The sequence below is a fragment of the Leiobunum rupestre genome, chromosome 11 (assembly GCF_980474605.1).
Source record: "Leiobunum rupestre chromosome 11, qqLeiRupe1.1.hap1, whole genome shotgun sequence".
Taxonomy (NCBI): Eukaryota; Metazoa; Arthropoda; class Arachnida; order Opiliones; family Sclerosomatidae; genus Leiobunum; species Leiobunum rupestre.
In genome coordinates this window covers 51,755,145-51,781,777 of record NC_143394.1, presented here as the reverse complement: position 1 = coordinate 51,781,777, position 26,633 = coordinate 51,755,145, and the positions used below count along the sequence as shown (strand labels likewise).

Sequence of the window (26,633 nt, the reverse complement as noted above, 5' to 3'; positions counted from 1 at the left end):
TTACCGAGTTCTACTCTACTTCGCTAAAACTTAAACTACCTAGAATTAATTCAAAAAAATTGGACCCACGACGATACCGTTACTTAGAAATCTCATAGGTAACTAGAATGCTGCCGTGTAACTGGAAAATGGACCAAACGCCGTGGCAGACGATAGCCAGATCTCAGCCAATCAGAGCTCAAAGAGTGGTTCTGCCAAGAATTTAATGTCACCAAAGAGAATGAAGTAACCTAGCTCCCGCTATAGTTACGTGGAACCAAGGAGGATTATTATCCTCCTTGGCGGAACCACTCTACGGCCTCTCATTGGCTGAAGGATCAAGGCGAACTGGCGTCAAGCTCGGCCGTAGGCGGCAGCATTCTAGTTACCCATGAGATTTCTATGTACTGTTACGTAGGTCCAATTTTAGTCAAAATAACATTTCAATGCGACAGGCGTTGTCGCATATTTAATCTGAGCATATTTTTTAACTTCGAGAATTTTTTTTATAAAAAAACTATTCTCCGGACACAGCCTATTTGTATGGTGACTATGACTGTGTATAGTGCGAAGTCGACGTCCATCGAACATAAAGGATTTCTGTGCTCGGTGGTTAATTTGATGGGAAATGCATTAATTTGGTCTTGCTATTTACGTGATAAACCAGGATACGCGAAGAAAGAAATCCTGATTGGACTATATAAATGATATGGTAAAAGCAATATGTGGTGATTTTAGTGGATGAAATGTAAGACGGATGGGATCTCTAAAGTTAAATCACTAACGAAACTACGAAAGAGCTTTTAAAATCACGAGGGCAATTTAGAGATGAATACGTAGTGTTTGATCTCGGGGGATACTGCAGGTTCCTTCTTGGTAGAATGTTTAAGCTTTTGTGTAACGACTTAGGCCATGGCGAGACAGTGGCCCGGCCTCGTATTTAGGAAATATGTTAAACAGTAATTTTGAAAAGCTTATGTCTAAGCATGTTTGTCGAACATCATTCTTCTGTCGACTGCTCGGTAATGATTTAATAACTATAATGTAACTCACTGGCATTTTATGTACTGGCGGGAAAGGATTATGTTTAACTTTTTAAATTTCAAATAAACAATAATAATGACTCGTGGTTTTAACTTTAATAATACGAAAATTATTAAACGGCGCAAAAAACTGAATCCATGCTGATCGCAATAACGACTTGTATGTTTCAGACTCCAAGGCGAAAATGATAATCCTGTAAATTGAACAAAAGCAGGATAATGAGCAAGTAGTTATAATTGCAAAGCCAAAGCCAGTCAAGCTTGAAATCCGGTTTAGAGCTTGGTAATTTCATAGACCATAAAACCATTTGGAGTTACATTTAACTAATTTTTTTTTTCCAGAATTTTGGAATGTTAATTGTTCAAACATCAATACATTATTCGCTCAAGAAAGTAATCACACTATCAAAATCAGCAATTTTTTTCTAGAACCTTAAATTTATAACTCTTAGATAACGAAAATAAGTTTCCAGATAATTCATTGAAGCTAGCATGACACGGAATATAAGGTTTCAAAAAAAAAGCAAAGCTTGTGCAATTCAATTTCATTAAATCCAAGTAAAATTAAGCCTCATAAAAAATTAAATAGATCATATTATTAAAAAAGCTAATGGTACCATGATTACAGTTTACTTTAATTTTTTTTAACCATTGTTTACCTAAAGTTTATCATATGGTTTTAAAATTTAATTCAAAACTATAATCTGACACAGGCTATTGTACCCAATTAAACGTCCCATTTGCACAGTTACTTTTGGTAAAGGTTTCACTTAAATTTTTATAATAATTATTATTAATTTGAGGAAAAATAGCCTACAAAAATTAAAGTCAGGCTCGAGCAGCTTCAGACTACGTGGTTTGATAAATTAATCAATTAAAAAACTAATAGCTCATGCACTGTTGCGATTCCACTCGTGAGCTTTCAAAATAGCTATTATTCGCTGATTTTACCCAGCTGACATGGTTTTATCCAAGATATTAACCGTTACATCCTGCATAAGTGAAAGTTAGGCCATTTTGAGTATTTTAGTCAAATAAAAGTTTAACAGTCAACACAGTGAAATTTATTGTTCACTTGTCAATTTTAACCAAAGAAATTGAATAAATAGTCGATTGATTTTAAGGTATGAGATCCTAATCAGGGTTAAACTTAATTATCATTGACATAACCTCAATAATCTCTTAAAGGTTTAGGAATGACTAATATAACTTTACAGATATGATTTACAGAATCATATTTGGAAAATATAGCATTTTCCGCTGTTAGCGATTGTCTTCAATTTCAAATTTTTACAGCTAAACTCAAGAGGTGAAAATTTCTATAAAATGAAATCAGTAAACTACAAACCTTGGGTTGCCCTTATGTTTTGTTTTAGCCACCAAAATAATCTAGCCAACTTTCCTCACATCATTTGCCTTCATAAATGCCAATTCAAATATAATCATCTATATTTGGATATAACCAAGATATTTCTAATAAAATTGCCGCAGATATTAGTTCTGTCCCTTGATGCTATTAGGACGAGAGAAAAAATGTCAATTACACGATCACCAACTAAACATGCTCAGATGTTTAGTCTAAATCACATTTGGTGGTGGTGAGGAATTCCTGTAGAGTTTTTTTTTTTTTGGTCACTCCGCATGTTGTTGTTTTAGTAGTTAAATAGCCCAACTTCGAAAACGAAAATTCATCAGCCACTAACAATTGCAAGAGCTGATTGAGAAAATCAGAGTTTTCTGACACCCATGATGTTTAGAAAAGATGAGAAAGGTGGCGGCGGAGAATTTTCCAGACATGATCCCAAATTATCACGCCCTAGAAGAATTTTAAAGTTGTTAGTTTCATTCAAACTTACGCCTCTAGGAAAAAAAAACAAGACAATGGGAGGGGGTTTCATTTTTTTATGATTTTGCAGATAATGTATCCACCACCTTAGGTTTAAATTTAGAGAAAATATTTAGTTTTCAATAAGTGATGATTTAAAATCCCTCCTAATAAGCGACTCAACCTAAAATGATAAAATATAAACTCATACCATTTGATCCTTACTTCTGACTTTTGGAATTCTGAGAATAACAAAAAAAACACTAAATTAGCTGGTCTATTCTAGTACAATAAATTATCTTAAATTACTCTTTCGCTTAGGGAAAATTGAGTGAGCGAATGTTAATCATCTGTCCTGCCTTTTTTTTTTTTCAAATTAAGGAACTGATCATGGGAACATATCTATTGAAAAATAAAGTAAAGATTGGAATAAATATTTTAAAACTCAAAATTAAAAACAATTCAAACTTACAACTGAAGTTTTTTTTTATGGAAAATGGAAATGCCTAATCTACATTTTATCGACTTCTAGATTATCTTTGCTTGTTGTAGCATGGAGAAAAGGCCTGTAGTCTGTCTGATCATTAGCCCTAGGTTAATGGAAATTACGGGTCATTCATATTCCTAGATTAGCCTAGTAACATTTGTTTTTTTTTTTTCAACTTTGATGGGAGCTTATGACTCTTCGCACATAATCTGACTGAACCACCATGATTGTACATTTAGAACCACTCATATTTTTGGTATTTTAAATTTCAATACTAAATAATCAAACAATAACCAAGGCTTACGGGGCCGTGACCTAGCAGACGTGATTATAAATTTTGAGCCTCGGAAATAAGCAAAAAAACCGCACCATCTACGGTACTTGTATCATTTTGGTATGGGATTTTAAAATCCCATGTCAAAACGAACCAAAAATTGTAGATAGATTGTTGTGCTATGGGAATTTTACCCAAAATTCGAAATGGCAAAACATTTGTTTTTTTTTGGTTTTTAAACTTTTACTGGACATAGCTGTTTTACGAGCAATGGTTATGGGAAAACCAGTAATGGTTTATCGCGAATATCTACGTTAGTATTGTATGTACGGCTATAAACCCATGTATGAACATTAGGGTCCGGCTATTTCTTACAATAAATGTTCTATGAACATTTTTCATACGAGCAATCGTTGTGTCGTAATCGCGGTTTTAACGTTGTACCTGAAATGCGTCTTACAATTTTGCGCCTTCGTTGACTTAAAGGGGCTCCAAAGTTCGGTGGCAAAATGTGTGTAAAGTCAGTAAAGTGCGAAATTTACGGTGTCCGTGGTTGACTCTGCCATGGCCCAAGGTTCATAAATACGGCCGCTAATCAAAGATAATTTAAACTCGCACCCTAGATTCGAAATCACTCTCTCGCGCGTTGCCGATAGCGTTTACCCACTTCCCGCCGGAACTCAGAAAAACTTCGCTCCATGGTTTGCGCCTTACCGCAACCACAGCCAACTTCGATCACGCACTGCCGCGTTATATAGCTCGGCAGCGCGTGATCGAAGTTGGCCGTGCCACAACCGATGGAGCCCGATTTTTCTGAGGTCACGTGCCGGAAAAGGGTAAACGCTTCGTAACAAAACCGTCAATGGGAAAGCTCTCAGTATTCGAATCTAGGGTACGAGTTTAAATCATCTTTGCGCTAATAAAGGTTGCCTACATAGCGGGGTTTTCATTTTCCCGTCGTCTGCTCTTCGGTCTTCTACGCCAGCTATGACGTCAGTGGGAAGCCTAAAGACCTGATGCAACCTTTACTGTGTGTCGACATTGCTTTCTTAAATGTTTTTTAAAGCATCGTTTTCAATTAAAATTACCTTTACATATGCTAATAAATAAACTGAATAGTCTGTTATATGATTTGCACTATCTAAAGTACAAATGCTCTGAAGTTTTCATTATTTAAAGGTGGCTAAAAGAGGAAGGTCTATTTTGTTTTTGGGAAAAACTAGAGTATTAATAATTCAATTCAATGTAAAACGAGCAATATCTCATTTATCAAAGTATTTAATTATAATTGTTTATTAAACTTAAATAAAATATTTCAGTTTTAAGAATATAAAAGGAAAATTTATTCACAAAGTTATTAGAAATCACTGAATTATATAAATATTACAAATAACTATTGATCAAACTTCAATTTCAGTAGAGTTGTAACTACTGATTATATGTAGTTAAATATAAAGATTGAGATCAAAACAATAACTAAATACTTTTTTCTCAAGAGTCCAGGTGGGGGCTAGGGTCAGAAGACCGAAGAGCCCGATTGTTAAGATATAAATAGGAAACCACATGGGTGGTTAAATTAAATTACAAAAAGTGACATTTGACAATTTTTTCTTGAAGACATCCAGAGTGCCCGCGCACACAATGTCATCTGGGAAGTAGTTCCAGGGAATAATAACCCGATGAAAAAAGGATAATTTTAACGAGTCACATTTAGAGTACCGGAGTCATAGCTTACGACTGTTGCCTCTCGTTCTGAAGGTAGAGACCAAATATGAAAAATAAGATTGATTCGGATCATGGAGGAGCTTGTAGAGGGTAACCAGATCAAGAACTAATTAAGGGAAGTTCGTCTACCTGAACGAGAAAATTTTACCATTATTATCTTTATTATATCTGAAATAGAGATTCACAGTAATATTTTAACATGCTTTTGTTTTAAAAATCTTGATTAAATTTTCTAATCCGTTTACTGGCTTAATTTACTTTATTCAATTGAGTCAATGATTAACTATTCCTAATTTCTTCAGCTCCTCGAATCGTGAAATCTTCTATTATTAATCCAAGGTGAAATCGACACTGTTTTGGCCTAGGCTTACTACCGGCTAAGATCTTTAAACCAAATAAAAATATATATTGAATTTATTTAAATGAAATTTTTGGGTTACTTACTTTAGTTTACATAATTTAGTGATCATAAAATGGTCTTAATGGATACTAATTTCATTTAATTACTAAAATATGTCAAAGACTGGCATTTTATGTACTGGCGGGAAAGGATTATGTTTAACTTTTTAAATTTCAAATAAACAATAATAATGACTCGTGGTTTTAACTTTAATAATACGAAAATTATTAAACGGCGCAAAAAACTGAATCCATGCTGATCGCAATAACGACTTGTATGTTTCAGACTCCAAGGCGAAAATGATAATCCTGTAAATTGAACAAAAGCAGGATAATGAGCAAGTAGTTATAATTGCAAAGCCAAAGCCAGTCAAGCTTGAAATCCGGTTTAGAGCTTGGTAATTTCATAGACCATAAAACCATTTGGAGTTACATTTAACTAATTTTTTTTTTCCAGAATTTTGGAATGTTAATTGTTCAAACATCAATACATTATTCGCTCAAGAAAGTAATCACACTATCAAAATCAGCAATTTTTTTCTAGAACCTTAAATTTATAACTCTTAGATAACGAAAATAAGTTTCCAGATAATTCATTGAAGCTAGCATGACACGGAATATAAGGTTTCAAAAAAAAAGCAAAGCTTGTGCAATTCAATTTCATTAAATCCAAGTAAAATTAAGCCTCATAAAAAATTAAATAGATCATATTATTAAAAAAGCTAATGGTACCATGATTACAGTTTACTTTAATTTTTTTTAACCATTGTTTACCTAAAGTTTATCATATGGTTTTAAAATTTAATTCAAAACTATAATCTGACACAGGCTATTGTACCCAATTAAACGTCCCATTTGCACAGTTACTTTTGGTAAAGGTTTCACTTAAATTTTTATAATAATTATTATTAATTTGAGGAAAAATAGCCTACAAAAATTAAAGTCAGGCTCGAGCAGCTTCAGACTACGTGGTTTGATAAATTAATCAATTAAAAAACTAATAGCTCATGCACTGTTGCGATTCCACTCGTGAGCTTTCAAAATAGCTATTATTCGCTGATTTTACCCAGCTGACATGGTTTTATCCAAGATATTAACCGTTACATCCTGCATAAGTGAAAGTTAGGCCATTTTGAGTATTTTAGTCAAATAAAAGTTTAACAGTCAACACAGTGAAATTTATTGTTCACTTGTCAATTTTAACCAAAGAAATTGAATAAATAGTCGATTGATTTTAAGGTATGAGATCCTAATCAGGGTTAAACTTAATTATCATTGACATAACCTCAATAATCTCTTAAAGGTTTAGGAATGACTAATATAACTTTACAGATATGATTTACAGAATCATATTTGGAAAATATAGCATTTTCCGCTGTTAGCGATTGTCTTCAATTTCAAATTTTTACAGCTAAACTCAAGAGGTGAAAATTTCTATAAAATGAAATCAGTAAACTACAAACCTTGGGTTGCCCTTATGTTTTGTTTTAGCCACCAAAATAATCTAGCCAACTTTCCTCACATCATTTGCCTTCATAAATGCCAATTCAAATATAATCATCTATATTTGGATATAACCAAGATATTTCTAATAAAATTGCCGCAGATATTAGTTCTGTCCCTTGATGCTATTAGGACGAGAGAAAAAATGTCAATTACACGATCACCAACTAAACATGCTCAGATGTTTAGTCTAAATCACATTTGGTGGTGGTGAGGAATTCCTGTAGAGTTTTTTTTTTTTTGGTCACTCCGCATGTTGTTGTTTTAGTAGTTAAATAGCCCAACTTCGAAAACGAAAATTCATCAGCCACTAACAATTGCAAGAGCTGATTGAGAAAATCAGAGTTTTCTGACACCCATGATGTTTAGAAAAGATGAGAAAGGTGGCGGCGGAGAATTTTCCAGACATGATCCCAAATTATCACGCCCTAGAAGAATTTTAAAGTTGTTAGTTTCATTCAAACTTACGCCTCTAGGAAAAAAAAACAAGACAATGGGAGGGGGTTTCATTTTTTTATGATTTTGCAGATAATGTATCCACCACCTTAGGTTTAAATTTAGAGAAAATATTTAGTTTTCAATAAGTGATGATTTAAAATCCCTCCTAATAAGCGACTCAACCTAAAATGATAAAATATAAACTCATACCATTTGATCCTTACTTCTGACTTTTGGAATTCTGAGAATAACAAAAAAAACACTAAATTAGCTGGTCTATTCTAGTACAATAAATTATCTTAAATTACTCTTTCGCTTAGGGAAAATTGAGTGAGCGAATGTTAATCATCTGTCCTGCCTTTTTTTTTTTTCAAATTAAGGAACTGATCATGGGAACATATCTATTGAAAAATAAAGTAAAGATTGGAATAAATATTTTAAAACTCAAAATTAAAAACAATTCAAACTTACAACTGAAGTTTTTTTTTATGGAAAATGGAAATGCCTAATCTACATTTTATCGACTTCTAGATTATCTTTGCTTGTTGTAGCATGGAGAAAAGGCCTGTAGTCTGTCTGATCATTAGCCCTAGGTTAATGGAAATTACGGGTCATTCATATTCCTAGATTAGCCTAGTAACATTTGTTTTTTTTTTTTCAACTTTGATGGGAGCTTATGACTCTTCGCACATAATCTGACTGAACCACCATGATTGTACATTTAGAACCACTCATATTTTTGGTATTTTAAATTTCAATACTAAATAATCAAACAATAACCAAGGCTTACGGGGCCGTGACCTAGCAGACGTGATTATAAATTTTGAGCCTCGGAAATAAGCAAAAAAACCGCACCATCTACGGTACTTGTATCATTTTGGTATGGGATTTTAAAATCCCATGTCAAAACGAACCAAAAATTGTAGATAGATTGTTGTGCTATGGGAATTTTACCCAAAATTCGAAATGGCAAAACATTTGTTTTTTTTTGGTTTTTAAACTTTTACTGGACATAGCTGTTTTACGAGCAATGGTTATGGGAAAACCAGTAATGGTTTATCGCGAATATCTACGTTAGTATTGTATGTACGGCTATAAACCCATGTATGAACATTAGGGTCCGGCTATTTCTTACAATAAATGTTCTATGAACATTTTTCATACGAGCAATCGTTGTGTCGTAATCGCGGTTTTAACGTTGTACCTGAAATGCGTCTTACAATTTTGCGCCTTCGTTGACTTAAAGGGGCTCCAAAGTTCGGTGGCAAAATGTGTGTAAAGTCAGTAAAGTGCGAAATTTACGGTGTCCGTGGTTGACTCTGCCATGGCCCAAGGTTCATAAATACGGCCGCTAATCAAAGATAATTTAAACTCGCACCCTAGATTCGAAATCACTCTCTCGCGCGTTGCCGATAGCGTTTACCCACTTCCCGCCGGAACTCAGAAAAACTTCGCTCCATGGTTTGCGCCTTACCGCAACCACAGCCAACTTCGATCACGCACTGCCGCGTTATATAGCTCGGCAGCGCGTGATCGAAGTTGGCCGTGCCACAACCGATGGAGCCCGATTTTTCTGAGGTCACGTGCCGGAAAAGGGTAAACGCTTCGTAACAAAACCGTCAATGGGAAAGCTCTCAGTATTCGAATCTAGGGTACGAGTTTAAATCATCTTTGCGCTAATAAAGGTTGCCTACATAGCGGGGTTTTCATTTTCCCGTCGTCTGCTCTTCGGTCTTCTACGCCAGCTATGACGTCAGTGGGAAGCCTAAAGACCTGATGCAACCTTTACTGTGTGTCGACATTGCTTTCTTAAATGTTTTTTAAAGCATCGTTTTCAATTAAAATTACCTTTACATATGCTAATAAATAAACTGAATAGTCTGTTATATGATTTGCACTATCTAAAGTACAAATGCTCTGAAGTTTTCATTATTTAAAGGTGGCTAAAAGAGGAAGGTCTATTTTGTTTTTGGGAAAAACTAGAGTATTAATAATTCAATTCAATGTAAAACGAGCAATATCTCATTTATCAAAGTATTTAATTATAATTGTTTATTAAACTTAAATAAAATATTTCAGTTTTAAGAATATAAAAGGAAAATTTATTCACAAAGTTATTAGAAATCACTGAATTATATAAATATTACAAATAACTATTGATCAAACTTCAATTTCAGTAGAGTTGTAACTACTGATTATATGTAGTTAAATATAAAGATTGAGATCAAAACAATAACTAAATACTTTTTTCTCAAGAGTCCAGGTGGGGGCTAGGGTCAGAAGACCGAAGAGCCCGATTGTTAAGATATAAATAGGAAACCACATGGGTGGTTAAATTAAATTACAAAAAGTGACATTTGACAATTTTTTCTTGAAGACATCCAGAGTGCCCGCGCACACAATGTCATCTGGGAAGTAGTTCCAGGGAATAATAACCCGATGAAAAAAGGATAATTTTAACGAGTCACATTTAGAGTACCGGAGTCATAGCTTACGACTGTTGCCTCTCGTTCTGAAGGTAGAGACCAAATATGAAAAATAAGATTGATTCGGATCATGGAGGAGCTTGTAGAGGGTAACCAGATCAAGAACTAATTAAGGGAAGTTCGTCTACCTGAACGAGAAAATTTTACCATTATTATCTTTATTATATCTGAAATAGAGATTCACAGTAATATTTTAACATGCTTTTGTTTTAAAAATCTTGATTAAATTTTCTAATCCGTTTACTGGCTTAATTTACTTTATTCAATTGAGTCAATGATTAACTATTCCTAATTTCTTCAGCTCCTCGAATCGTGAAATCTTCTATTATTAATCCAAGGTGAAATCGACACTGTTTTGGCCTAGGCTTACTACCGGCTAAGATCTTTAAACCAAATAAAAATATATATTGAATTTATTTAAATGAAATTTTTGGGTTACTTACTTTAGTTTACATAATTTAGTGATCATAAAATGGTCTTAATGGATACTAATTTCATTTAATTACTAAAATATGTCAAAGACTGGCATTTTATGTACTGGCGGGAAAGGATTATGTTTAACTTTTTAAATTTCAAATAAACAATAATAATGACTCGTGGTTTTAACTTTAATAATACGAAAATTATTAAACGGCGCAAAAAACTGAATCCATGCTGATCGCAATAACGACTTGTATGTTTCAGACTCCAAGGCGAAAATGATAATCCTGTAAATTGAACAAAAGCAGGATAATGAGCAAGTAGTTATAATTGCAAAGCCAAAGCCAGTCAAGCTTGAAATCCGGTTTAGAGCTTGGTAATTTCATAGACCATAAAACCATTTGGAGTTACATTTAACTAATTTTTTTTTTCCAGAATTTTGGAATGTTAATTGTTCAAACATCAATACATTATTCGCTCAAGAAAGTAATCACACTATCAAAATCAGCAATTTTTTTCTAGAACCTTAAATTTATAACTCTTAGATAACGAAAATAAGTTTCCAGATAATTCATTGAAGCTAGCATGACACGGAATATAAGGTTTCAAAAAAAAAGCAAAGCTTGTGCAATTCAATTTCATTAAATCCAAGTAAAATTAAGCCTCATAAAAAATTAAATAGATCATATTATTAAAAAAGCTAATGGTACCATGATTACAGTTTACTTTAATTTTTTTTAACCATTGTTTACCTAAAGTTTATCATATGGTTTTAAAATTTAATTCAAAACTATAATCTGACACAGGCTATTGTACCCAATTAAACGTCCCATTTGCACAGTTACTTTTGGTAAAGGTTTCACTTAAATTTTTATAATAATTATTATTAATTTGAGGAAAAATAGCCTACAAAAATTAAAGTCAGGCTCGAGCAGCTTCAGACTACGTGGTTTGATAAATTAATCAATTAAAAAACTAATAGCTCATGCACTGTTGCGATTCCACTCGTGAGCTTTCAAAATAGCTATTATTCGCTGATTTTACCCAGCTGACATGGTTTTATCCAAGATATTAACCGTTACATCCTGCATAAGTGAAAGTTAGGCCATTTTGAGTATTTTAGTCAAATAAAAGTTTAACAGTCAACACAGTGAAATTTATTGTTCACTTGTCAATTTTAACCAAAGAAATTGAATAAATAGTCGATTGATTTTAAGGTATGAGATCCTAATCAGGGTTAAACTTAATTATCATTGACATAACCTCAATAATCTCTTAAAGGTTTAGGAATGACTAATATAACTTTACAGATATGATTTACAGAATCATATTTGGAAAATATAGCATTTTCCGCTGTTAGCGATTGTCTTCAATTTCAAATTTTTACAGCTAAACTCAAGAGGTGAAAATTTCTATAAAATGAAATCAGTAAACTACAAACCTTGGGTTGCCCTTATGTTTTGTTTTAGCCACCAAAATAATCTAGCCAACTTTCCTCACATCATTTGCCTTCATAAATGCCAATTCAAATATAATCATCTATATTTGGATATAACCAAGATATTTCTAATAAAATTGCCGCAGATATTAGTTCTGTCCCTTGATGCTATTAGGACGAGAGAAAAAATGTCAATTACACGATCACCAACTAAACATGCTCAGATGTTTAGTCTAAATCACATTTGGTGGTGGTGAGGAATTCCTGTAGAGTTTTTTTTTTTTTGGTCACTCCGCATGTTGTTGTTTTAGTAGTTAAATAGCCCAACTTCGAAAACGAAAATTCATCAGCCACTAACAATTGCAAGAGCTGATTGAGAAAATCAGAGTTTTCTGACACCCATGATGTTTAGAAAAGATGAGAAAGGTGGCGGCGGAGAATTTTCCAGACATGATCCCAAATTATCACGCCCTAGAAGAATTTTAAAGTTGTTAGTTTCATTCAAACTTACGCCTCTAGGAAAAAAAAACAAGACAATGGGAGGGGGTTTCATTTTTTTATGATTTTGCAGATAATGTATCCACCACCTTAGGTTTAAATTTAGAGAAAATATTTAGTTTTCAATAAGTGATGATTTAAAATCCCTCCTAATAAGCGACTCAACCTAAAATGATAAAATATAAACTCATACCATTTGATCCTTACTTCTGACTTTTGGAATTCTGAGAATAACAAAAAAAACACTAAATTAGCTGGTCTATTCTAGTACAATAAATTATCTTAAATTACTCTTTCGCTTAGGGAAAATTGAGTGAGCGAATGTTAATCATCTGTCCTGCCTTTTTTTTTTTTCAAATTAAGGAACTGATCATGGGAACATATCTATTGAAAAATAAAGTAAAGATTGGAATAAATATTTTAAAACTCAAAATTAAAAACAATTCAAACTTACAACTGAAGTTTTTTTTTATGGAAAATGGAAATGCCTAATCTACATTTTATCGACTTCTAGATTATCTTTGCTTGTTGTAGCATGGAGAAAAGGCCTGTAGTCTGTCTGATCATTAGCCCTAGGTTAATGGAAATTACGGGTCATTCATATTCCTAGATTAGCCTAGTAACATTTGTTTTTTTTTTTCAACTTTGATGGGAGCTTATGACTCTTCGCACATAATCTGACTGAACCACCATGATTGTACATTTAGAACCACTCATATTTTTGGTATTTTAAATTTCAATACTAAATAATCAAACAATAACCAAGGCTTACGGGGCCGTGACCTAGCAGACGTGATTATAAATTTTGAGCCTCGGAAATAAGCAAAAAAACCGCACCATCTACGGTACTTGTATCATTTTGGTATGGGATTTTAAAATCCCATGTCAAAACGAACCAAAAATTGTAGATAGATTGTTGTGCTATGGGAATTTTACCCAAAATTCGAAATGGCAAAACATTTGTTTTTTTTTGGTTTTTAAACTTTTACTGGACATAGCTGTTTTACGAGCAATGGTTATGGGAAAACCAGTAATGGTTTATCGCGAATATCTACGTTAGTATTGTATGTACGGCTATAAACCCATGTATGAACATTAGGGTCCGGCTATTTCTTACAATAAATGTTCTATGAACATTTTTCATACGAGCAATCGTTGTGTCGTAATCGCGGTTTTAACGTTGTACCTGAAATGCGTCTTACAATTTTGCGCCTTCGTTGACTTAAAGGGGCTCCAAAGTTCGGTGGCAAAATGTGTGTAAAGTCAGTAAAGTGCGAAATTTACGGTGTCCGTGGTTGACTCTGCCATGGCCCAAGGTTCATAAATACGGCCGCTAATCAAAGATAATTTAAACTCGCACCCTAGATTCGAAATCACTCTCTCGCGCGTTGCCGATAGCGTTTACCCACTTCCCGCCGGAACTCAGAAAAACTTCGCTCCATGGTTTGCGCCTTACCGCAACCACAGCCAACTTCGATCACGCACTGCCGCGTTATATAGCTCGGCAGCGCGTGATCGAAGTTGGCCGTGCCACAACCGATGGAGCCCGATTTTTCTGAGGTCACGTGCCGGAAAAGGGTAAACGCTTCGTAACAAAACCGTCAATGGGAAAGCTCTCAGTATTCGAATCTAGGGTACGAGTTTAAATCATCTTTGCGCTAATAAAGGTTGCCTACATAGCGGGGTTTTCATTTTCCCGTCGTCTGCTCTTCGGTCTTCTACGCCAGCTATGACGTCAGTGGGAAGCCTAAAGACCTGATGCAACCTTTACTGTGTGTCGACATTGCTTTCTTAAATGTTTTTTAAAGCATCGTTTTCAATTAAAATTACCTTTACATATGCTAATAAATAAACTGAATAGTCTGTTATATGATTTGCACTATCTAAAGTACAAATGCTCTGAAGTTTTCATTATTTAAAGGTGGCTAAAAGAGGAAGGTCTATTTTGTTTTTGGGAAAAACTAGAGTATTAATAATTCAATTCAATGTAAAACGAGCAATATCTCATTTATCAAAGTATTTAATTATAATTGTTTATTAAACTTAAATAAAATATTTCAGTTTTAAGAATATAAAAGGAAAATTTATTCACAAAGTTATTAGAAATCACTGAATTATATAAATATTACAAATAACTATTGATCAAACTTCAATTTCAGTAGAGTTGTAACTACTGATTATATGTAGTTAAATATAAAGATTGAGATCAAAACAATAACTAAATACTTTTTTCTCAAGAGTCCAGGTGGGGGCTAGGGTCAGAAGACCGAAGAGCCCGATTGTTAAGATATAAATAGGAAACCACATGGGTGGTTAAATTAAATTACAAAAAGTGACATTTGACAATTTTTTCTTGAAGACATCCAGAGTGCCCGCGCACACAATGTCATCTGGGAAGTAGTTCCAGGGAATAATAACCCGATGAAAAAAGGATAATTTTAACGAGTCACATTTAGAGTACCGGAGTCATAGCTTACGACTGTTGCCTCTCGTTCTGAAGGTAGAGACCAAATATGAAAAATAAGATTGATTCGGATCATGGAGGAGCTTGTAGAGGGTAACCAGATCAAGAACTAATTAAGGGAAGTTCGTCTACCTGAACGAGAAAATTTTACCATTATTATCTTTATTATATCTGAAATAGAGATTCACAGTAATATTTTAACATGCTTTTGTTTTAAAAATCTTGATTAAATTTTCTAATCCGTTTACTGGCTTAATTTACTTTATTCAATTGAGTCAATGATTAACTATTCCTAATTTCTTCAGCTCCTCGAATCGTGAAATCTTCTATTATTAATCCAAGGTGAAATCGACACTGTTTTGGCCTAGGCTTACTACCGGCTAAGATCTTTAAACCAAATAAAAATATATATTGAATTTATTTAAATGAAATTTTTGGGTTACTTACTTTAGTTTACATAATTTAGTGATCATAAAATGGTCTTAATGGATACTAATTTCATTTAATTACTAAAATATGTCAAAGATACGGCGATAAGACAATACTACAGCATTGATTTCAATGCGGAAATCTGAGCTTCTGGCTTCCCACTGACGTCACCATCCCGGCATCGGCTGCTTATGCAGCTAGCCAATGACAATAACTGGATCGTGCTCTTTTTTTTATATATTATTGAAGCTTTGGGCACTGCCAAGGTATTTTTAAATGGAATTTACAATTTTTAACTTACGTACAACCCTTTAGCAAATTCCAAAATTTCACAGCCCATATTTCTGACTTTTTCATCTGTTTCCTTTGATCCATCTGGCTTTTTTTTTTCTTACATACTCAAAATGTAGTTCCATTTCATCAAAGTCATTTTCATTGCTACATATTTCTGGATATTGTGCTTTTCCTTGAGTATAATGGATGTCAGGGCCGTCACCAGGGGGGGGGGGCGAGCGGTAGGGCCCGGCCCTGCCTAGAATTGTTTTGGCACTACCTAGAAATTCGCGATAAATAAAAATTAAAGCCCTTGGCCCTACCTAAAATTTTGGGCTGGTGACGGCCCTGATGGATGTGTTTGCAAATACGTGAATTAAAAATTAGAAAAAAAAAACTGCAGGAATAAGTGATAATGGAAATGTTGCAAAAACTACTAATTTGTGGGTAGACGCAAGATTCACATATTTTTTCAAGAGATATTCAGTGGTTTTTTGTTTTCTCAGATTTCAATTTTAAACAACCTTGTATTTTTTTAAATTCTTGCATTAAGATTCTGATTGTTGTGCATTATGTTCCTTTAAATTTTTTAACAAAATTACATAAAAAATAATTATCGTAAACTACATAAAAAACAAAACGATTACCGTAATCGTTTGGTTTTTTATGTAGTTTTAAGATAATTATTTTGTAACAAATCCATCGGTACGCCCATTAAGTTGGGAATATTAATCTAGAGATCCAATCAAACCTGCTCGCCGCGAAAAATGTTTTTTAAAATTACGAATGTACCGTCTCCTCTAAAATGACGAGAAAACGTTATCATATGACCCGTGGTACCATCCATCATTTTTGAAAAAAAAATATATTTTTGCCGTAAAACGCGTTTTATTTGAACGTACCATTTAGAGATAGACGGCGCCACGAGTAGAATGATAAAGTTTTCTTAAAAACTTGTTTCGCGAAATACTGAAATCCGATGTTTTGATTGAACCTCTAGATAAATATTCCCAACTCAATGGGTACGTCGAATAAAAAGGATTGGACATCATAAGCAGACGACATAACAGAAACACACGTGATTCCAGCTAGTTTTTGATCAGCGGGAAATTCGAATTTCATTGAGGTTTTATCTCTTTAATGATCTGGAAATTGGAATTTCTATTTATTTTTCGGCCTTTAAATAAGACGAAAATTAAAGTGGTGCAATTTCAACAGTTTAGTAACGGTAGATTTTGCATTAAGAGTCGAGGTTTCAAACGAATAAATATAATAATTGTGCAATAATAAATATACTTGAAAGAACTGCTCGTATCTTACCTCAATAAAGTTATCCTTTAAAACGCATCTTCCATATTATTTTTTGTTGTAATTGACATTGCTAAAATATTGAATTCTATACGAAACTTTTCAACTTCAATTCATCTCACTAGGATTGTTTTTTATTTGTTTAAATAAAATAACGGAGGTTAGAATGCACGATATAAGCAGTTCTAAACTGAAGTTTTTGAAAGCGGAACTTCCTGGAGCACCGTACGTTTGAGATGTCTCGAGCGTGTAAACCTTATGAGCGTGAAAAAGAAACCTCGATTTCTATCAAAAGCAAATTGAACTTTACTTATGCCACATACAATTAGTTTTTATTTGGTAATAAAAATATTTTTTTCATGCGTAAAAACAACAAGGAACCCTTTTTTTTGGTTATTAGTAGAGATGCAAAAATACAATAACAAATGTGGACCATAAAATATTTAGCGGCTTGCACCTTTCTTATTGTTCCCATCACCACTTCCTTAAGAACGTGCTGAAAGTGGATGCAGCGTGGCTTAAGCCAATAATTGTAACAGCAGTACCGAGCAACACCATTATCCCCAAACCAACCATTTTCATTAGGATGTTTGAAACTGGTTGTAAGGTCTGCGATTTAATAGACTTCTGTAAAGTAAAACAAAACATTAAACCCTTGCCCATAAAATGGCAAGGAGTAATGTGTAAAAGCACACTTACCCACCCTCCTTGTTGGTCAATCCACGCACCAGCGTAATCTTCAATGGCACCACCAATAATAACCCCAAAGTTGTCTAGAAACTCAGGGTGTGATGACTTCTTTGGAAGAATGGGTTTTGCCATCATCACTCCAAAGGCAAATAAAGTGCCTATCCTTATCCACGTTATGCCTTTGTTGTCACCATGTAGAACATCCATGGCAAGGGTGGAGAAAACATCACCAATAGACAATTCACTATATTCCATTTCCTGAATTAACTTTTCAAAGTGTGGACGATTTGCGTCCAAAAGCTTATTCAAGAGCTCTAAAAGAGCTTGCGAGGCTTCGATCTCCGTATCGTTGTAAAATTTTCGATAGTTGTCGCTGTCATTGTCTCGCCGAAGTTTAAAATTCAGCACGAATTTGGCTAGCCTAACATTAAACGTTTCCAACATATCACTTTCCACAAATGTGGTTTTATCGTTCCTGTTAGAATTCAGTACTCCAGCATTGAAATTGACGTTTTCATTACAAGTGGCACCGAGATCACGATTAATATCTGGACTCATTATCACCGGGTTCTTTGAGTGAATGAAAAGTGGACTTAGTTCCTCGACGATCGAGAAGCCAATGAACAGGACCAATGAATATCTGCCGTTGCTAAAAAGAAATAAGGATGTTTTATTTTGTTTAACCCAGTTTTGAAATTAGATACCGATGCTAATTTTAAAGATGAAGAGGGGGGAAAAAAAGAGAATGTTGGATTTCAATTACCAGAAATATAAAATTTATGGCGGTGACATTAAAATAGACGGAATTTTTTATTATCCTCTAATTATGGGTTTAACAAAAAATTAAAATGAATATTGAGTTTTAGTTTGAGAGATTACCATCATGATCAAAAACTTCCACGCTTGTTCGAAGCGTCATAATACTCGGAAACCAAATATGGGTTCATTATTCAAATCGGATATGGGGTTGTAAAGTTATTGAAGAAATAGTGATGACGAAAAACATGAAAATTAACCCTAATTTTATTGTTCGAAGCGTCATAATACTCGGAAACCAAATATGGGTTCATTATTCAAATCGGATATGGGGTTGTAAAGTTATTGAAGAAATAGTGATGACGAAAAACATGAAAATTAACCCTAATTAAAATTAGGGTTAATTTTCATGTTTTTCGTCATCACTATTTCTTCAATAACTTTACAACCCCATATCCGATTTGAATAATGAACCCATATTTGGTTTCCGAGTATTATGACGCTTCGAACAAGCGTAGACACGACCACGGCCGTCTCGAGATCTGCTTCGCGCTCATAGCGGCCCAGGCGATCGTACGAAAATCGCGTATGGGAAATTAGTTCAAAAACTTCTCACATCGTTTTATGGCGCTAGTCTAGCCCCCCCCCCCTCCTCCCCCCCCCCCCTTGAGAAAATTCGCAGCCATGTTATCGAATGGGAGGAACGGCGCGGAACTTTGAATTTCAATTATTATCGCGTAATGTGTAATTTTTTGTAAAATATTTTTTTAGTAATATTTAAGTTAATTAATAATAAAAATTTAAACACCTCTTCAGATTTTTTAACGCAAAGTGGAGTTTTGAAAAACGTTATTAAAATTTGGTCATTCTGGAGCCAGAAGTCGCTGTCGACGTTTCTGTATAAAAATGTAAACATAAACACGTGGTTCTCCTTACAACTGTATTTTTGTTATGTAGTAACTTCCAGAGGTCTGTGTTTTGTATTAATGTTTAAAAACTTAATTGAATTAAAATAGTAAAATAAATGAATTTTAAAAGAAAATAAATGTGACTTCTCTTGAAGATTATGTAAAAGTTTATTATTAAGGTATTAACTTGATTTTTTAAGAGCCAAAATAAGTTTAATAATACATAATAGTTAGAATATAGAATGATGTATTATAATGATAATTTATACAGGACTAGTTGGAATATTGTTTAACATAGTATGATTATTTATTCAAATATTGACTAGTTGAAATATGGGTTAACGTGTGATAATTTATATGTGTTGACTAGGTGGACTATGAGTTAACATATATTGATGATTTATACTGGCATGGATTAACTAACTGTCACTTGGAAGATCTCTATGAATGAAAATAGTGATGGAAACTTGGAAGGTATTTAAATCTGATAAATATAATAAACCAAGGTGGATTTCCCACTGAATGGTACACAACTAAACAATAGATAGGAAAAATTTAGAATTTACGACTTGAGTACTTTTTGAGAAAGAGGCTTATGCACAAGTTCTTTCACTTTCTAAAATTTTGCGGACAGAGTTTTGGTAATATTTGTGATAATTAGGGGTACAACCTTTCTACAAATTAAATTAGCAATTTCATTTGGGTGATTATTATTCAAATCACATTGGATGTAAGGGCATAGAGCAATTTTTGGCCACAAGTGGATTTCAATGTTTTTTAAAATTGCAGGTGAATCCCAAAGATAGGGAGAATGTTGTTACTATATCCAATATTAGCCATTAACATGATAAAGCTTTGCTGGGGATACCTAAGGTTTCCTCTGTCGGATAATTTAAATGGTGAGTCAGAATTAGGCACAATTAGCAAAAATGTTTTTCTTCTAGGATTTGTACTACATAATCAGCCAAGTATGCGATACTTGCTAGCCGTTCAAAGCATTTAGTATGTCAGTAACTTCAGATGGTAATGTAACTTCATTGCCGTTAAAAATAGTGGAAAATTCATCGAGTCTAGTATCAATCATGGCTGATAGATCTGTGAAGCTGTCTTGGGGAACGTTAGATGTTTTAGGTTTTTGACTAAATGAAAAACGTGGCGTTTTAAACAAAAGTTCTACTAATTCATGGTTCATTTATATCTGTAAATTTAATAATAATGAAGAATGCACAACACAATTATGTCACTAGAATAACAAAGTCATGTAAATATATATTATAACATAAAACAGTTCTGAGAGCTGAAAAAATAGTTTATAGGTTTGGCCTTAAAGGGACATATTTTTATTGTTGATTAACATGTCAGCTTCATTTTAATGGTATTAAAGTACATTTCTGCGAATAACAAAATGTCGTCATTCAGTCTTTCAAATCACAGTCCATTCTTGGTCCATTGCTAACTACAAATTTCTAACACAATTTTTTGGTCACATTTTTTGACCCACAAAAAAAGTATTCATATTTATATAAATTTTTCTACCTTACACATCTAACATTTAAAAGTTTCTATTATAAATTTATATTTGTTGCAGATTACCGCAACAAAAAAAAACTAAAAAATTTTAAATGTATGTTCCTAAAAAACCAAATACTACACCAGATGGCGATACGTTTTCTGTCACGAGTCGGAGACAAAACCAGACGGCGAGCTGCAGCGTCCCGCTCGTAATTTCGAGGTTTACAAAATCTCATTTCTTAGCGGTGTTAACTAATTAAATAATAAACGTCAAATACAAAAGCGTATGCTCCAGAATGCTAGGAATTGAAATATGTTTTCAGAATTAAAATCCGTTATAAAAAAATTCTTAAAACTAGAAAAATAAACCTAGAGTAGTTCTATCAGTTCACAAATTAAGAAATTAGACCCAAAAAAAAAAGATAATATATGGGAAATATATATTTTTATATATACAGATTTTACGTTAAAAAATAATTTAGATTAAACGAGTCTTATTTGTACGATTTCCGCGAATTAAATTCACCACTAGCAGGAGAGACAAAACTAAAACCGCCAAATTTAAAACGGTGGTATGCGTTATATTTACGGAAAACAACATAGGTACGGTTCTATTGTTGGCAAAGTACATTGCGGATTCTAGAATTGTCGGAAGCTTTAGTTCCAAATGATTAGTGATAATAACTGGCTGTGTTTGATCAAAATCGGCTATAAATGTAACTCCGGTTTGATCTTTATATTTAGGTGCAAAAACATTTCGCAGAAAATCAATCCAGAATAATTGAGTTTCCGTTTGATTCGTAATCGTATTATACATTCGACCTCCAAACTCACGCATGCACCATTGTAGAGGTCTAATTTTCGAAAATTCTTCGGTCGTTAATTTCATATTCTGGGTGATATATGATTGTAATTTGTTAATGTCACGTTCAAATAGTATACGGACGTCAACGTACAATGTCGCGTTCTATTTATACCGTAAAACCAATCACGCTTTTAGATTCCGAGGACGATTTTACCGTCATGTCGTCCGACGCGGAAATGACAAACTCCGACTCGGAATGCCATGGCCGTACGTTGATGACGCCATCGCCAAAATCTCCGATACGCGATTCGTCAAATAGTCGCGATTCCATCGTCCAGGTGATTGAGAAAATGGAACGCGATTCTAAAGCCGAGACGCCCGGTGTAAGTCCCGGAAAACGGCCATTCGCGTTTGAAGATGTACAGAGCGACATTGATGCATCGGGTGACATTGACTCACCACGACCCGCAAACGGGACTATCGCGGAACCTAATAACGTGTTGCTAAAGGTGGCCGTAACAAAAGTACCATTAACTGAAACGAAAAAACTAAACCGAATGAAGCGAAAGAAACTGTTTGACTTCACCACGAGAAATCCAGATGATGACAGGATCGAAGATTTGTCGAAAACCAATCCAATGTTATACCACGCTAAAATGTGCGGAAACGCGAATGATATGGTACGAATGGCGTGTCTAAATAGGCATAACTACGATAATATCCCGTTGCTAGAATGGAGCGAAGCGGTCTTGTTACAACTTAGTCGGCCATCAAAAAAAATTGATTTTAAAGCGCTAATATGGAACGACGCTCGCAATTTGATCTTGGAAGATCAATGGGGAAAAGAAATTTCGGCTGCGATCAATGAATTCGTACATAGTGCCGAGACGTTAAGTAACATCCTCATTAAAAACCATTATGTGAAGGTGAATAAACGATACGTCACATCCAACATGTTGTTTTTAAATCCTCCCAATATCGACTATATATTATTACGAGAATATAAACCGAACTTGTTCGTATCACCTACAAAATCCAATATATTGAAAATAAAAACCAAAAAAATAAATGTAACGACCAGTCTATCAATAAATAGTACTTAGTTTAAATACTCAAGCCACCAACTTATGGACTCTAGTGAGGTTTAACTACGATTAGGGCCAAAATTTTCAAATAACGACGTAACCATGGAATTTAACGATATTTTTTAAATTATCTCCGTCGCTTGCAGCGTCTTCAGCGAGTGATAAAAGCGTCCGAAGGTGCCCCCCTCCCCCCCCCCCCCCCCGGGGAAGGGACGGGGGAGAAAGAGGCACGTCATCCGCCGCGTTATACAGCGAAGATATTATCCTAACTTACCTTTACTCGTTCGTACTCAGCGGGCGAGTGGGCGTGCTAGAGCATCATGGTTAATGAGTAAGTGGGCGAAACGGACGATCGACGAACGAAAGGGTGTTTTATCCGGTTCCGAGATAGTGGCGCTCCGTAAGGTTTCGAAGGAGTTCCTATAGTCTGTTCATGGCCAGTGTCCAAACTTCGTACGATTTCAATTATACAAAAACTTTATGGACGCGACTGGCGCGTGTAGCGTCGCTTCGTCCAACTGCCGGTTGTGGTCCAGGATCGAGAGACCGCCTTACTCTTACGTCGACCTGATAGCCATGGCCATCCGCCACACTCCCGATCAGATGATCATCGTCCGAGATATTTACAAATTCATCACGGACCGATTTCCGTATTACCGCGACAATAAAAAAAAATCGTGGCGGAACAGTATTCGAATAACTTTGACTCTCAATGACTGGTTCGTCAAAGTGGCGGACCGAGCTCACTACTGGACGCTAGCGCCTAACTGGGAAGACAGGTTCCAAAACCAAAACTACCGAAGACGGAAAAACCAACAGCCACCGGGCGATGAAGGCGGCTCGAATTCTCCTCTAGATTTGACAATCAAGGGGAAAAGGCAGAATTTGGTTTGACCGTCCGATTCTCCTCGTCATGAAATTCGGATACGTTAATAGGCGCTTAAATTAATCATCCTCCCAGGAATTTGCCAACAAATAATATTTCCGAGAGCCATTATTAAAATAATGAAAGCTTTTCACCCGCAAACAAAACGTCGTGTTTTTGCCAATTAGCCTTAACCTGGTTAAGAGGGGAACCCTCCTAATTGTTGCCAAAAAAAGGTGCCAAATTCCCATTATATTTTAAAACGCACTGTATAAACAGCGACTCGCGGGTCCTGGCTCTTGAAAAAATATTACTTGTGGGCGATATCCTTGGAGGGTGATTTACTGAAGCGTCTATTTATATATCGTCAATCTGTTAAATGAATTTTGAATTTTAATATTATTGCAAAAAAATTTGATTGCAAATGTGTTATAACCATTATTGTAACTCTAACTTCGGCGCGGCTTAAATAAAGCCCGTTTATACTGTCTCAAGATCTGACTTTTATTTTAATTTCTTAGCCCATTTCGAGGCTTAGCGGGTCCTGGCTCTCGGAGATATTACTTCTTGGCGATTTATTAAATAAAAATATTACACAACATTTTAATTAATAATAATAATAATTGGCTAGGCATATACCTATAAGTCATCACCTTATAAGGCCCAAGTCATCTATCGACTTTTAATGCCTTTGAACAGACTGGTAGCCGGGTTACAATCATAGATATAGGAAACGTATATAAAGGTCTAGATAAAATATTTCAAAGGGAGTGAATACGGAGGTAACAGCTAGCAGAAACGCGTAATTTCTGCAGGCTATCCTTATAAAGCGCTATCTATTGGTTAGAAAGCTCGTGCTATCGTCGCGAGAGCCATTGTCTCCTGCTTAAAAATTATACTAATTACTAAAACTCACCAACAGATGGTGTCTAAAGAATACGCCTGCGGAAAGGTCAAGCACTTAGTACTAAAATGCTAAGAGAGCTCACGCTCTTGGTCACGTGCCTTCCTCGGTGTCTGCTAGCGGTCAATTCCGTATTTTATGTTAGGCTTAGACGACCCGAAATTTATCTAGACCTTTATATACATTTCTTATATCTATGGTTACAATGCCTGGTATAGGCAGTGGCGGATTAACTACCACTCGGGCCCTTAGGCTTAGCTTTGTTTGGGGCCCCCTTGACTTTGGGAAACTTGCCGCAGCTTAAAAGCTTAAATATTTTTCTATTTTGCGTTAACTGTGGATTATTTATTCTCAAGGGCCCCTCTAAAGAATTCCTACCGGGCCCATTTATCCTCCGGGCCCGTAGACTTAAGCCTACTCAGCCTATTGGATAATCCGCCACTAGGTATAGGAGGGTTTGTTTATCGTGGTTACCCGTTTCAGTGCTATTCCAAATCGTATTCATGTTAATGATCCTCAATGTAAATCTGACGTTTTTTTTTTTCAAACATGTTGTTTAACGTTTTACGGGAGTTGCCGCTCTCGCCTAGCCGACGATGTGGTCGTTCCACGCCGCGCACCGTCAGCGAACACCCGTTCGATCTCCTCGCCGCCGTTGTTTCGCTTGGCCACGAGATGGCTGCAGGGTCCGTTTGCGCGACTGCGGCGTTTCCGGCTCTCCGCCTGTTTACGCCTGGAGCGTAACATATGTTTCCTAGGTATCAGCGAAAGACAGGCGGCGAGGCGTGTTAAGCGGGTGGGCGGCGCAGCGTCTTCCTTCCGAGAGATTTACCCGCAATAAGAATACCGCCATCGGAAAAAGAAAGGGCGAGTCTAGATTGTAACATTGAGCGAGAATTTTATATTTTTAGTTCTAAAATAAAACGTGAACGTATAGAGGCACTGATTTTTGTCATGGTTTTACAGTAATAAGGTTAATTAAATTACGGAGGACTCATGAGGCCAATGAATTTTAATTGAAATTTATTAAAACAATTAAAAACATATATACAACTTAGATATTATACAAAGCCGGACACAACGTTTCGGGTCTTAACGAGCCCCTGTGTCAAGTGTGTGAACCTATATATTTTATTATTGGGATTTTACTTATTTTTGTATATTTCATATTCTTTTTTTATATAAGATATTATATATACATATATTATTTGAATATAGCTTTAAAATTTCTAAATCAACATATGTAATATCAATATAATGAATGGTATATATATATATATATATATATATATATATATACTATATTGATATTATATATGCTGATTTAGAAATTTTAAAGCTATATTCAAATAAAAAAAAAACCATATGACGAAGATTATATCGCAATACCTATTTATTTTTTATTTATATACAACAAAGAAACAACTAGTTTTAAAGATTAAACGACAGGTCAAACATGTTAATGCATTCATTTGTAATAACTGCATTAACATGTTTTATTATTTCCTTGTCGAGGTCGCTCAAAAGAGGCGATACGTGGTTGGGGAGAAGTTCCGCGTGTTCTTCCCGGAAATTTCGACGATATAAATAAGACTCGAAAATCGCAGTTTGAATGCTAAATATAAAATGAAAACTTAATTAGTGTTGTTTATTAATAATAATAATAATGATGATGATGCGAATAAAAAAACTCTTACGCAAAACCATCGGCATTTGGTGCTACGCAATCTTCGTGGGCTGGGGAGTATATTCCTTCGGCATTCCTAGTTGGGCTAAATCGCGATATAGAAAAAGTGGGAGGGGAGATGAGAGAAATCATATAGAAACGTATTCAACGCGATCAATCTTAAGGAAACATACTTGGGATAGGTGTTGGCTGCGACGATATCTTCGAGTCTTTCCATTAAAAAATGGACATCATCGTCCTCTGCTTGAACCTTTGGCAGCAAGAAGGTCCGAATGGCTAAAATAATAACGAATCCGTTTACGTTGAAGATCTTCGGTGGCACAACCTCGGATCTAGTTGTCTGGGTAGCCTCATCTCTAAATAAAATTTCAAAAAAAAATCGCAATTATATATATATATACAGGTTTTTTCAAAAGGTTATGCAAAAACTTT

General features: G+C 34.8%; 1 protein-coding gene and 4 long non-coding RNA genes across 15 annotated transcripts; 3 read left to right on the top strand and 2 right to left on the bottom strand.

Annotated features, from left to right (window-relative positions):
• Positions 1-576: 576 nt before the first annotated feature.
• LOC149923259 (uncharacterized) lies at positions 577-15,591 on the bottom strand. 9 transcript variants are annotated; one of them, XR_016477433.1, is made up of 23 exons: positions 15,427-15,590; positions 14,993-15,366; positions 12,970-13,087; positions 12,807-12,899; positions 12,709-12,739; positions 12,260-12,488; positions 12,021-12,185; positions 10,603-10,866; positions 10,169-10,542; positions 8,145-8,262; positions 7,982-8,074; positions 7,884-7,914; positions 7,435-7,663; positions 7,196-7,360; positions 5,778-6,041; positions 5,592-5,717; positions 5,344-5,462; positions 3,320-3,437; positions 3,157-3,249; positions 3,059-3,089; positions 2,610-2,838; positions 2,371-2,535; positions 577-1,216 (listed from the first exon to the last, which is right to left on the bottom strand). It is a non-coding gene; the product is annotated as an uncharacterized LOC149923259 (long non-coding RNA). The 9 variants fall into 9 exon arrangements; XR_016477432.1 differs by having other exon boundaries at positions 5,344-5,717; positions 10,169-10,287; positions 10,417-10,542; XR_016477431.1 differs by having other exon boundaries at positions 5,344-5,717; positions 14,993-15,111; positions 15,241-15,366.
• LOC149923261 (uncharacterized) lies at positions 3,823-6,982 on the top strand. The gene is made up of 3 exons (XR_016477440.1): positions 3,823-4,787; positions 6,019-6,130; positions 6,190-6,982. It is a non-coding gene; the product is annotated as an uncharacterized LOC149923261 (long non-coding RNA).
• Positions 8,648-11,807, top strand: LOC149923260 (uncharacterized). Its single transcript, XR_016477439.1, has 3 exons — positions 8,648-9,612; positions 10,844-10,955; positions 11,015-11,807. It is a non-coding gene; the product is annotated as an uncharacterized LOC149923260 (long non-coding RNA).
• Positions 15,592-17,271: 1,680 nt separating the features above from the next.
• LOC149923258 (uncharacterized) lies at positions 17,272-18,654 on the bottom strand. Of its 3 annotated transcripts, none has more exons than XM_090163193.1 (3): positions 18,559-18,654; positions 17,689-18,328; positions 17,272-17,616 (listed from the first exon to the last, which is right to left on the bottom strand). In XM_090163193.1, the coding sequence occupies exons 2-3, from the start codon at positions 18,235-18,237 to the stop codon at positions 17,464-17,466; spliced, it is 702 nt and encodes a 233-aa protein (XP_090019319.1). In that variant the 5' UTR covers positions 18,238-18,328; positions 18,559-18,654; the 3' UTR covers positions 17,272-17,463. The 3 variants fall into 3 exon arrangements, with proteins under 3 accessions (XP_090019319.1, XP_090019320.1, XP_090019318.1); XM_090163194.1 differs by having other exon boundaries at positions 17,693-18,328; positions 18,443-18,648; XM_090163192.1 differs by having other exon boundaries at positions 18,443-18,641.
• A 751-nt stretch (positions 18,655-19,405) lies between these two features.
• LOC149923257 (uncharacterized) lies at positions 19,406-20,693 on the top strand. Its single transcript, XR_016477399.1, has 3 exons — positions 19,406-19,522; positions 19,714-19,817; positions 20,133-20,693. It is a non-coding gene; the product is annotated as an uncharacterized LOC149923257 (long non-coding RNA).
• Positions 20,694-26,633: the final 5,940 nt, after the last annotated feature.

Bases quoted from the DNA above. Each gene is read 5' to 3' on its own strand.
- LOC149923258 (XM_090163193.1), bottom strand. From the start codon at position 18,237: ATGAGTCCAGATATTAATCGTGATCTCGGTGCCACTTGTAATGAAAAC. The intron at 17,617-17,688 runs GTAAGTGTGCTT...TTTACTTTACAG, and splicing joins TTGACCAACAAGGAGGGTGG to AAGTCTATTAAATCGCAGAC.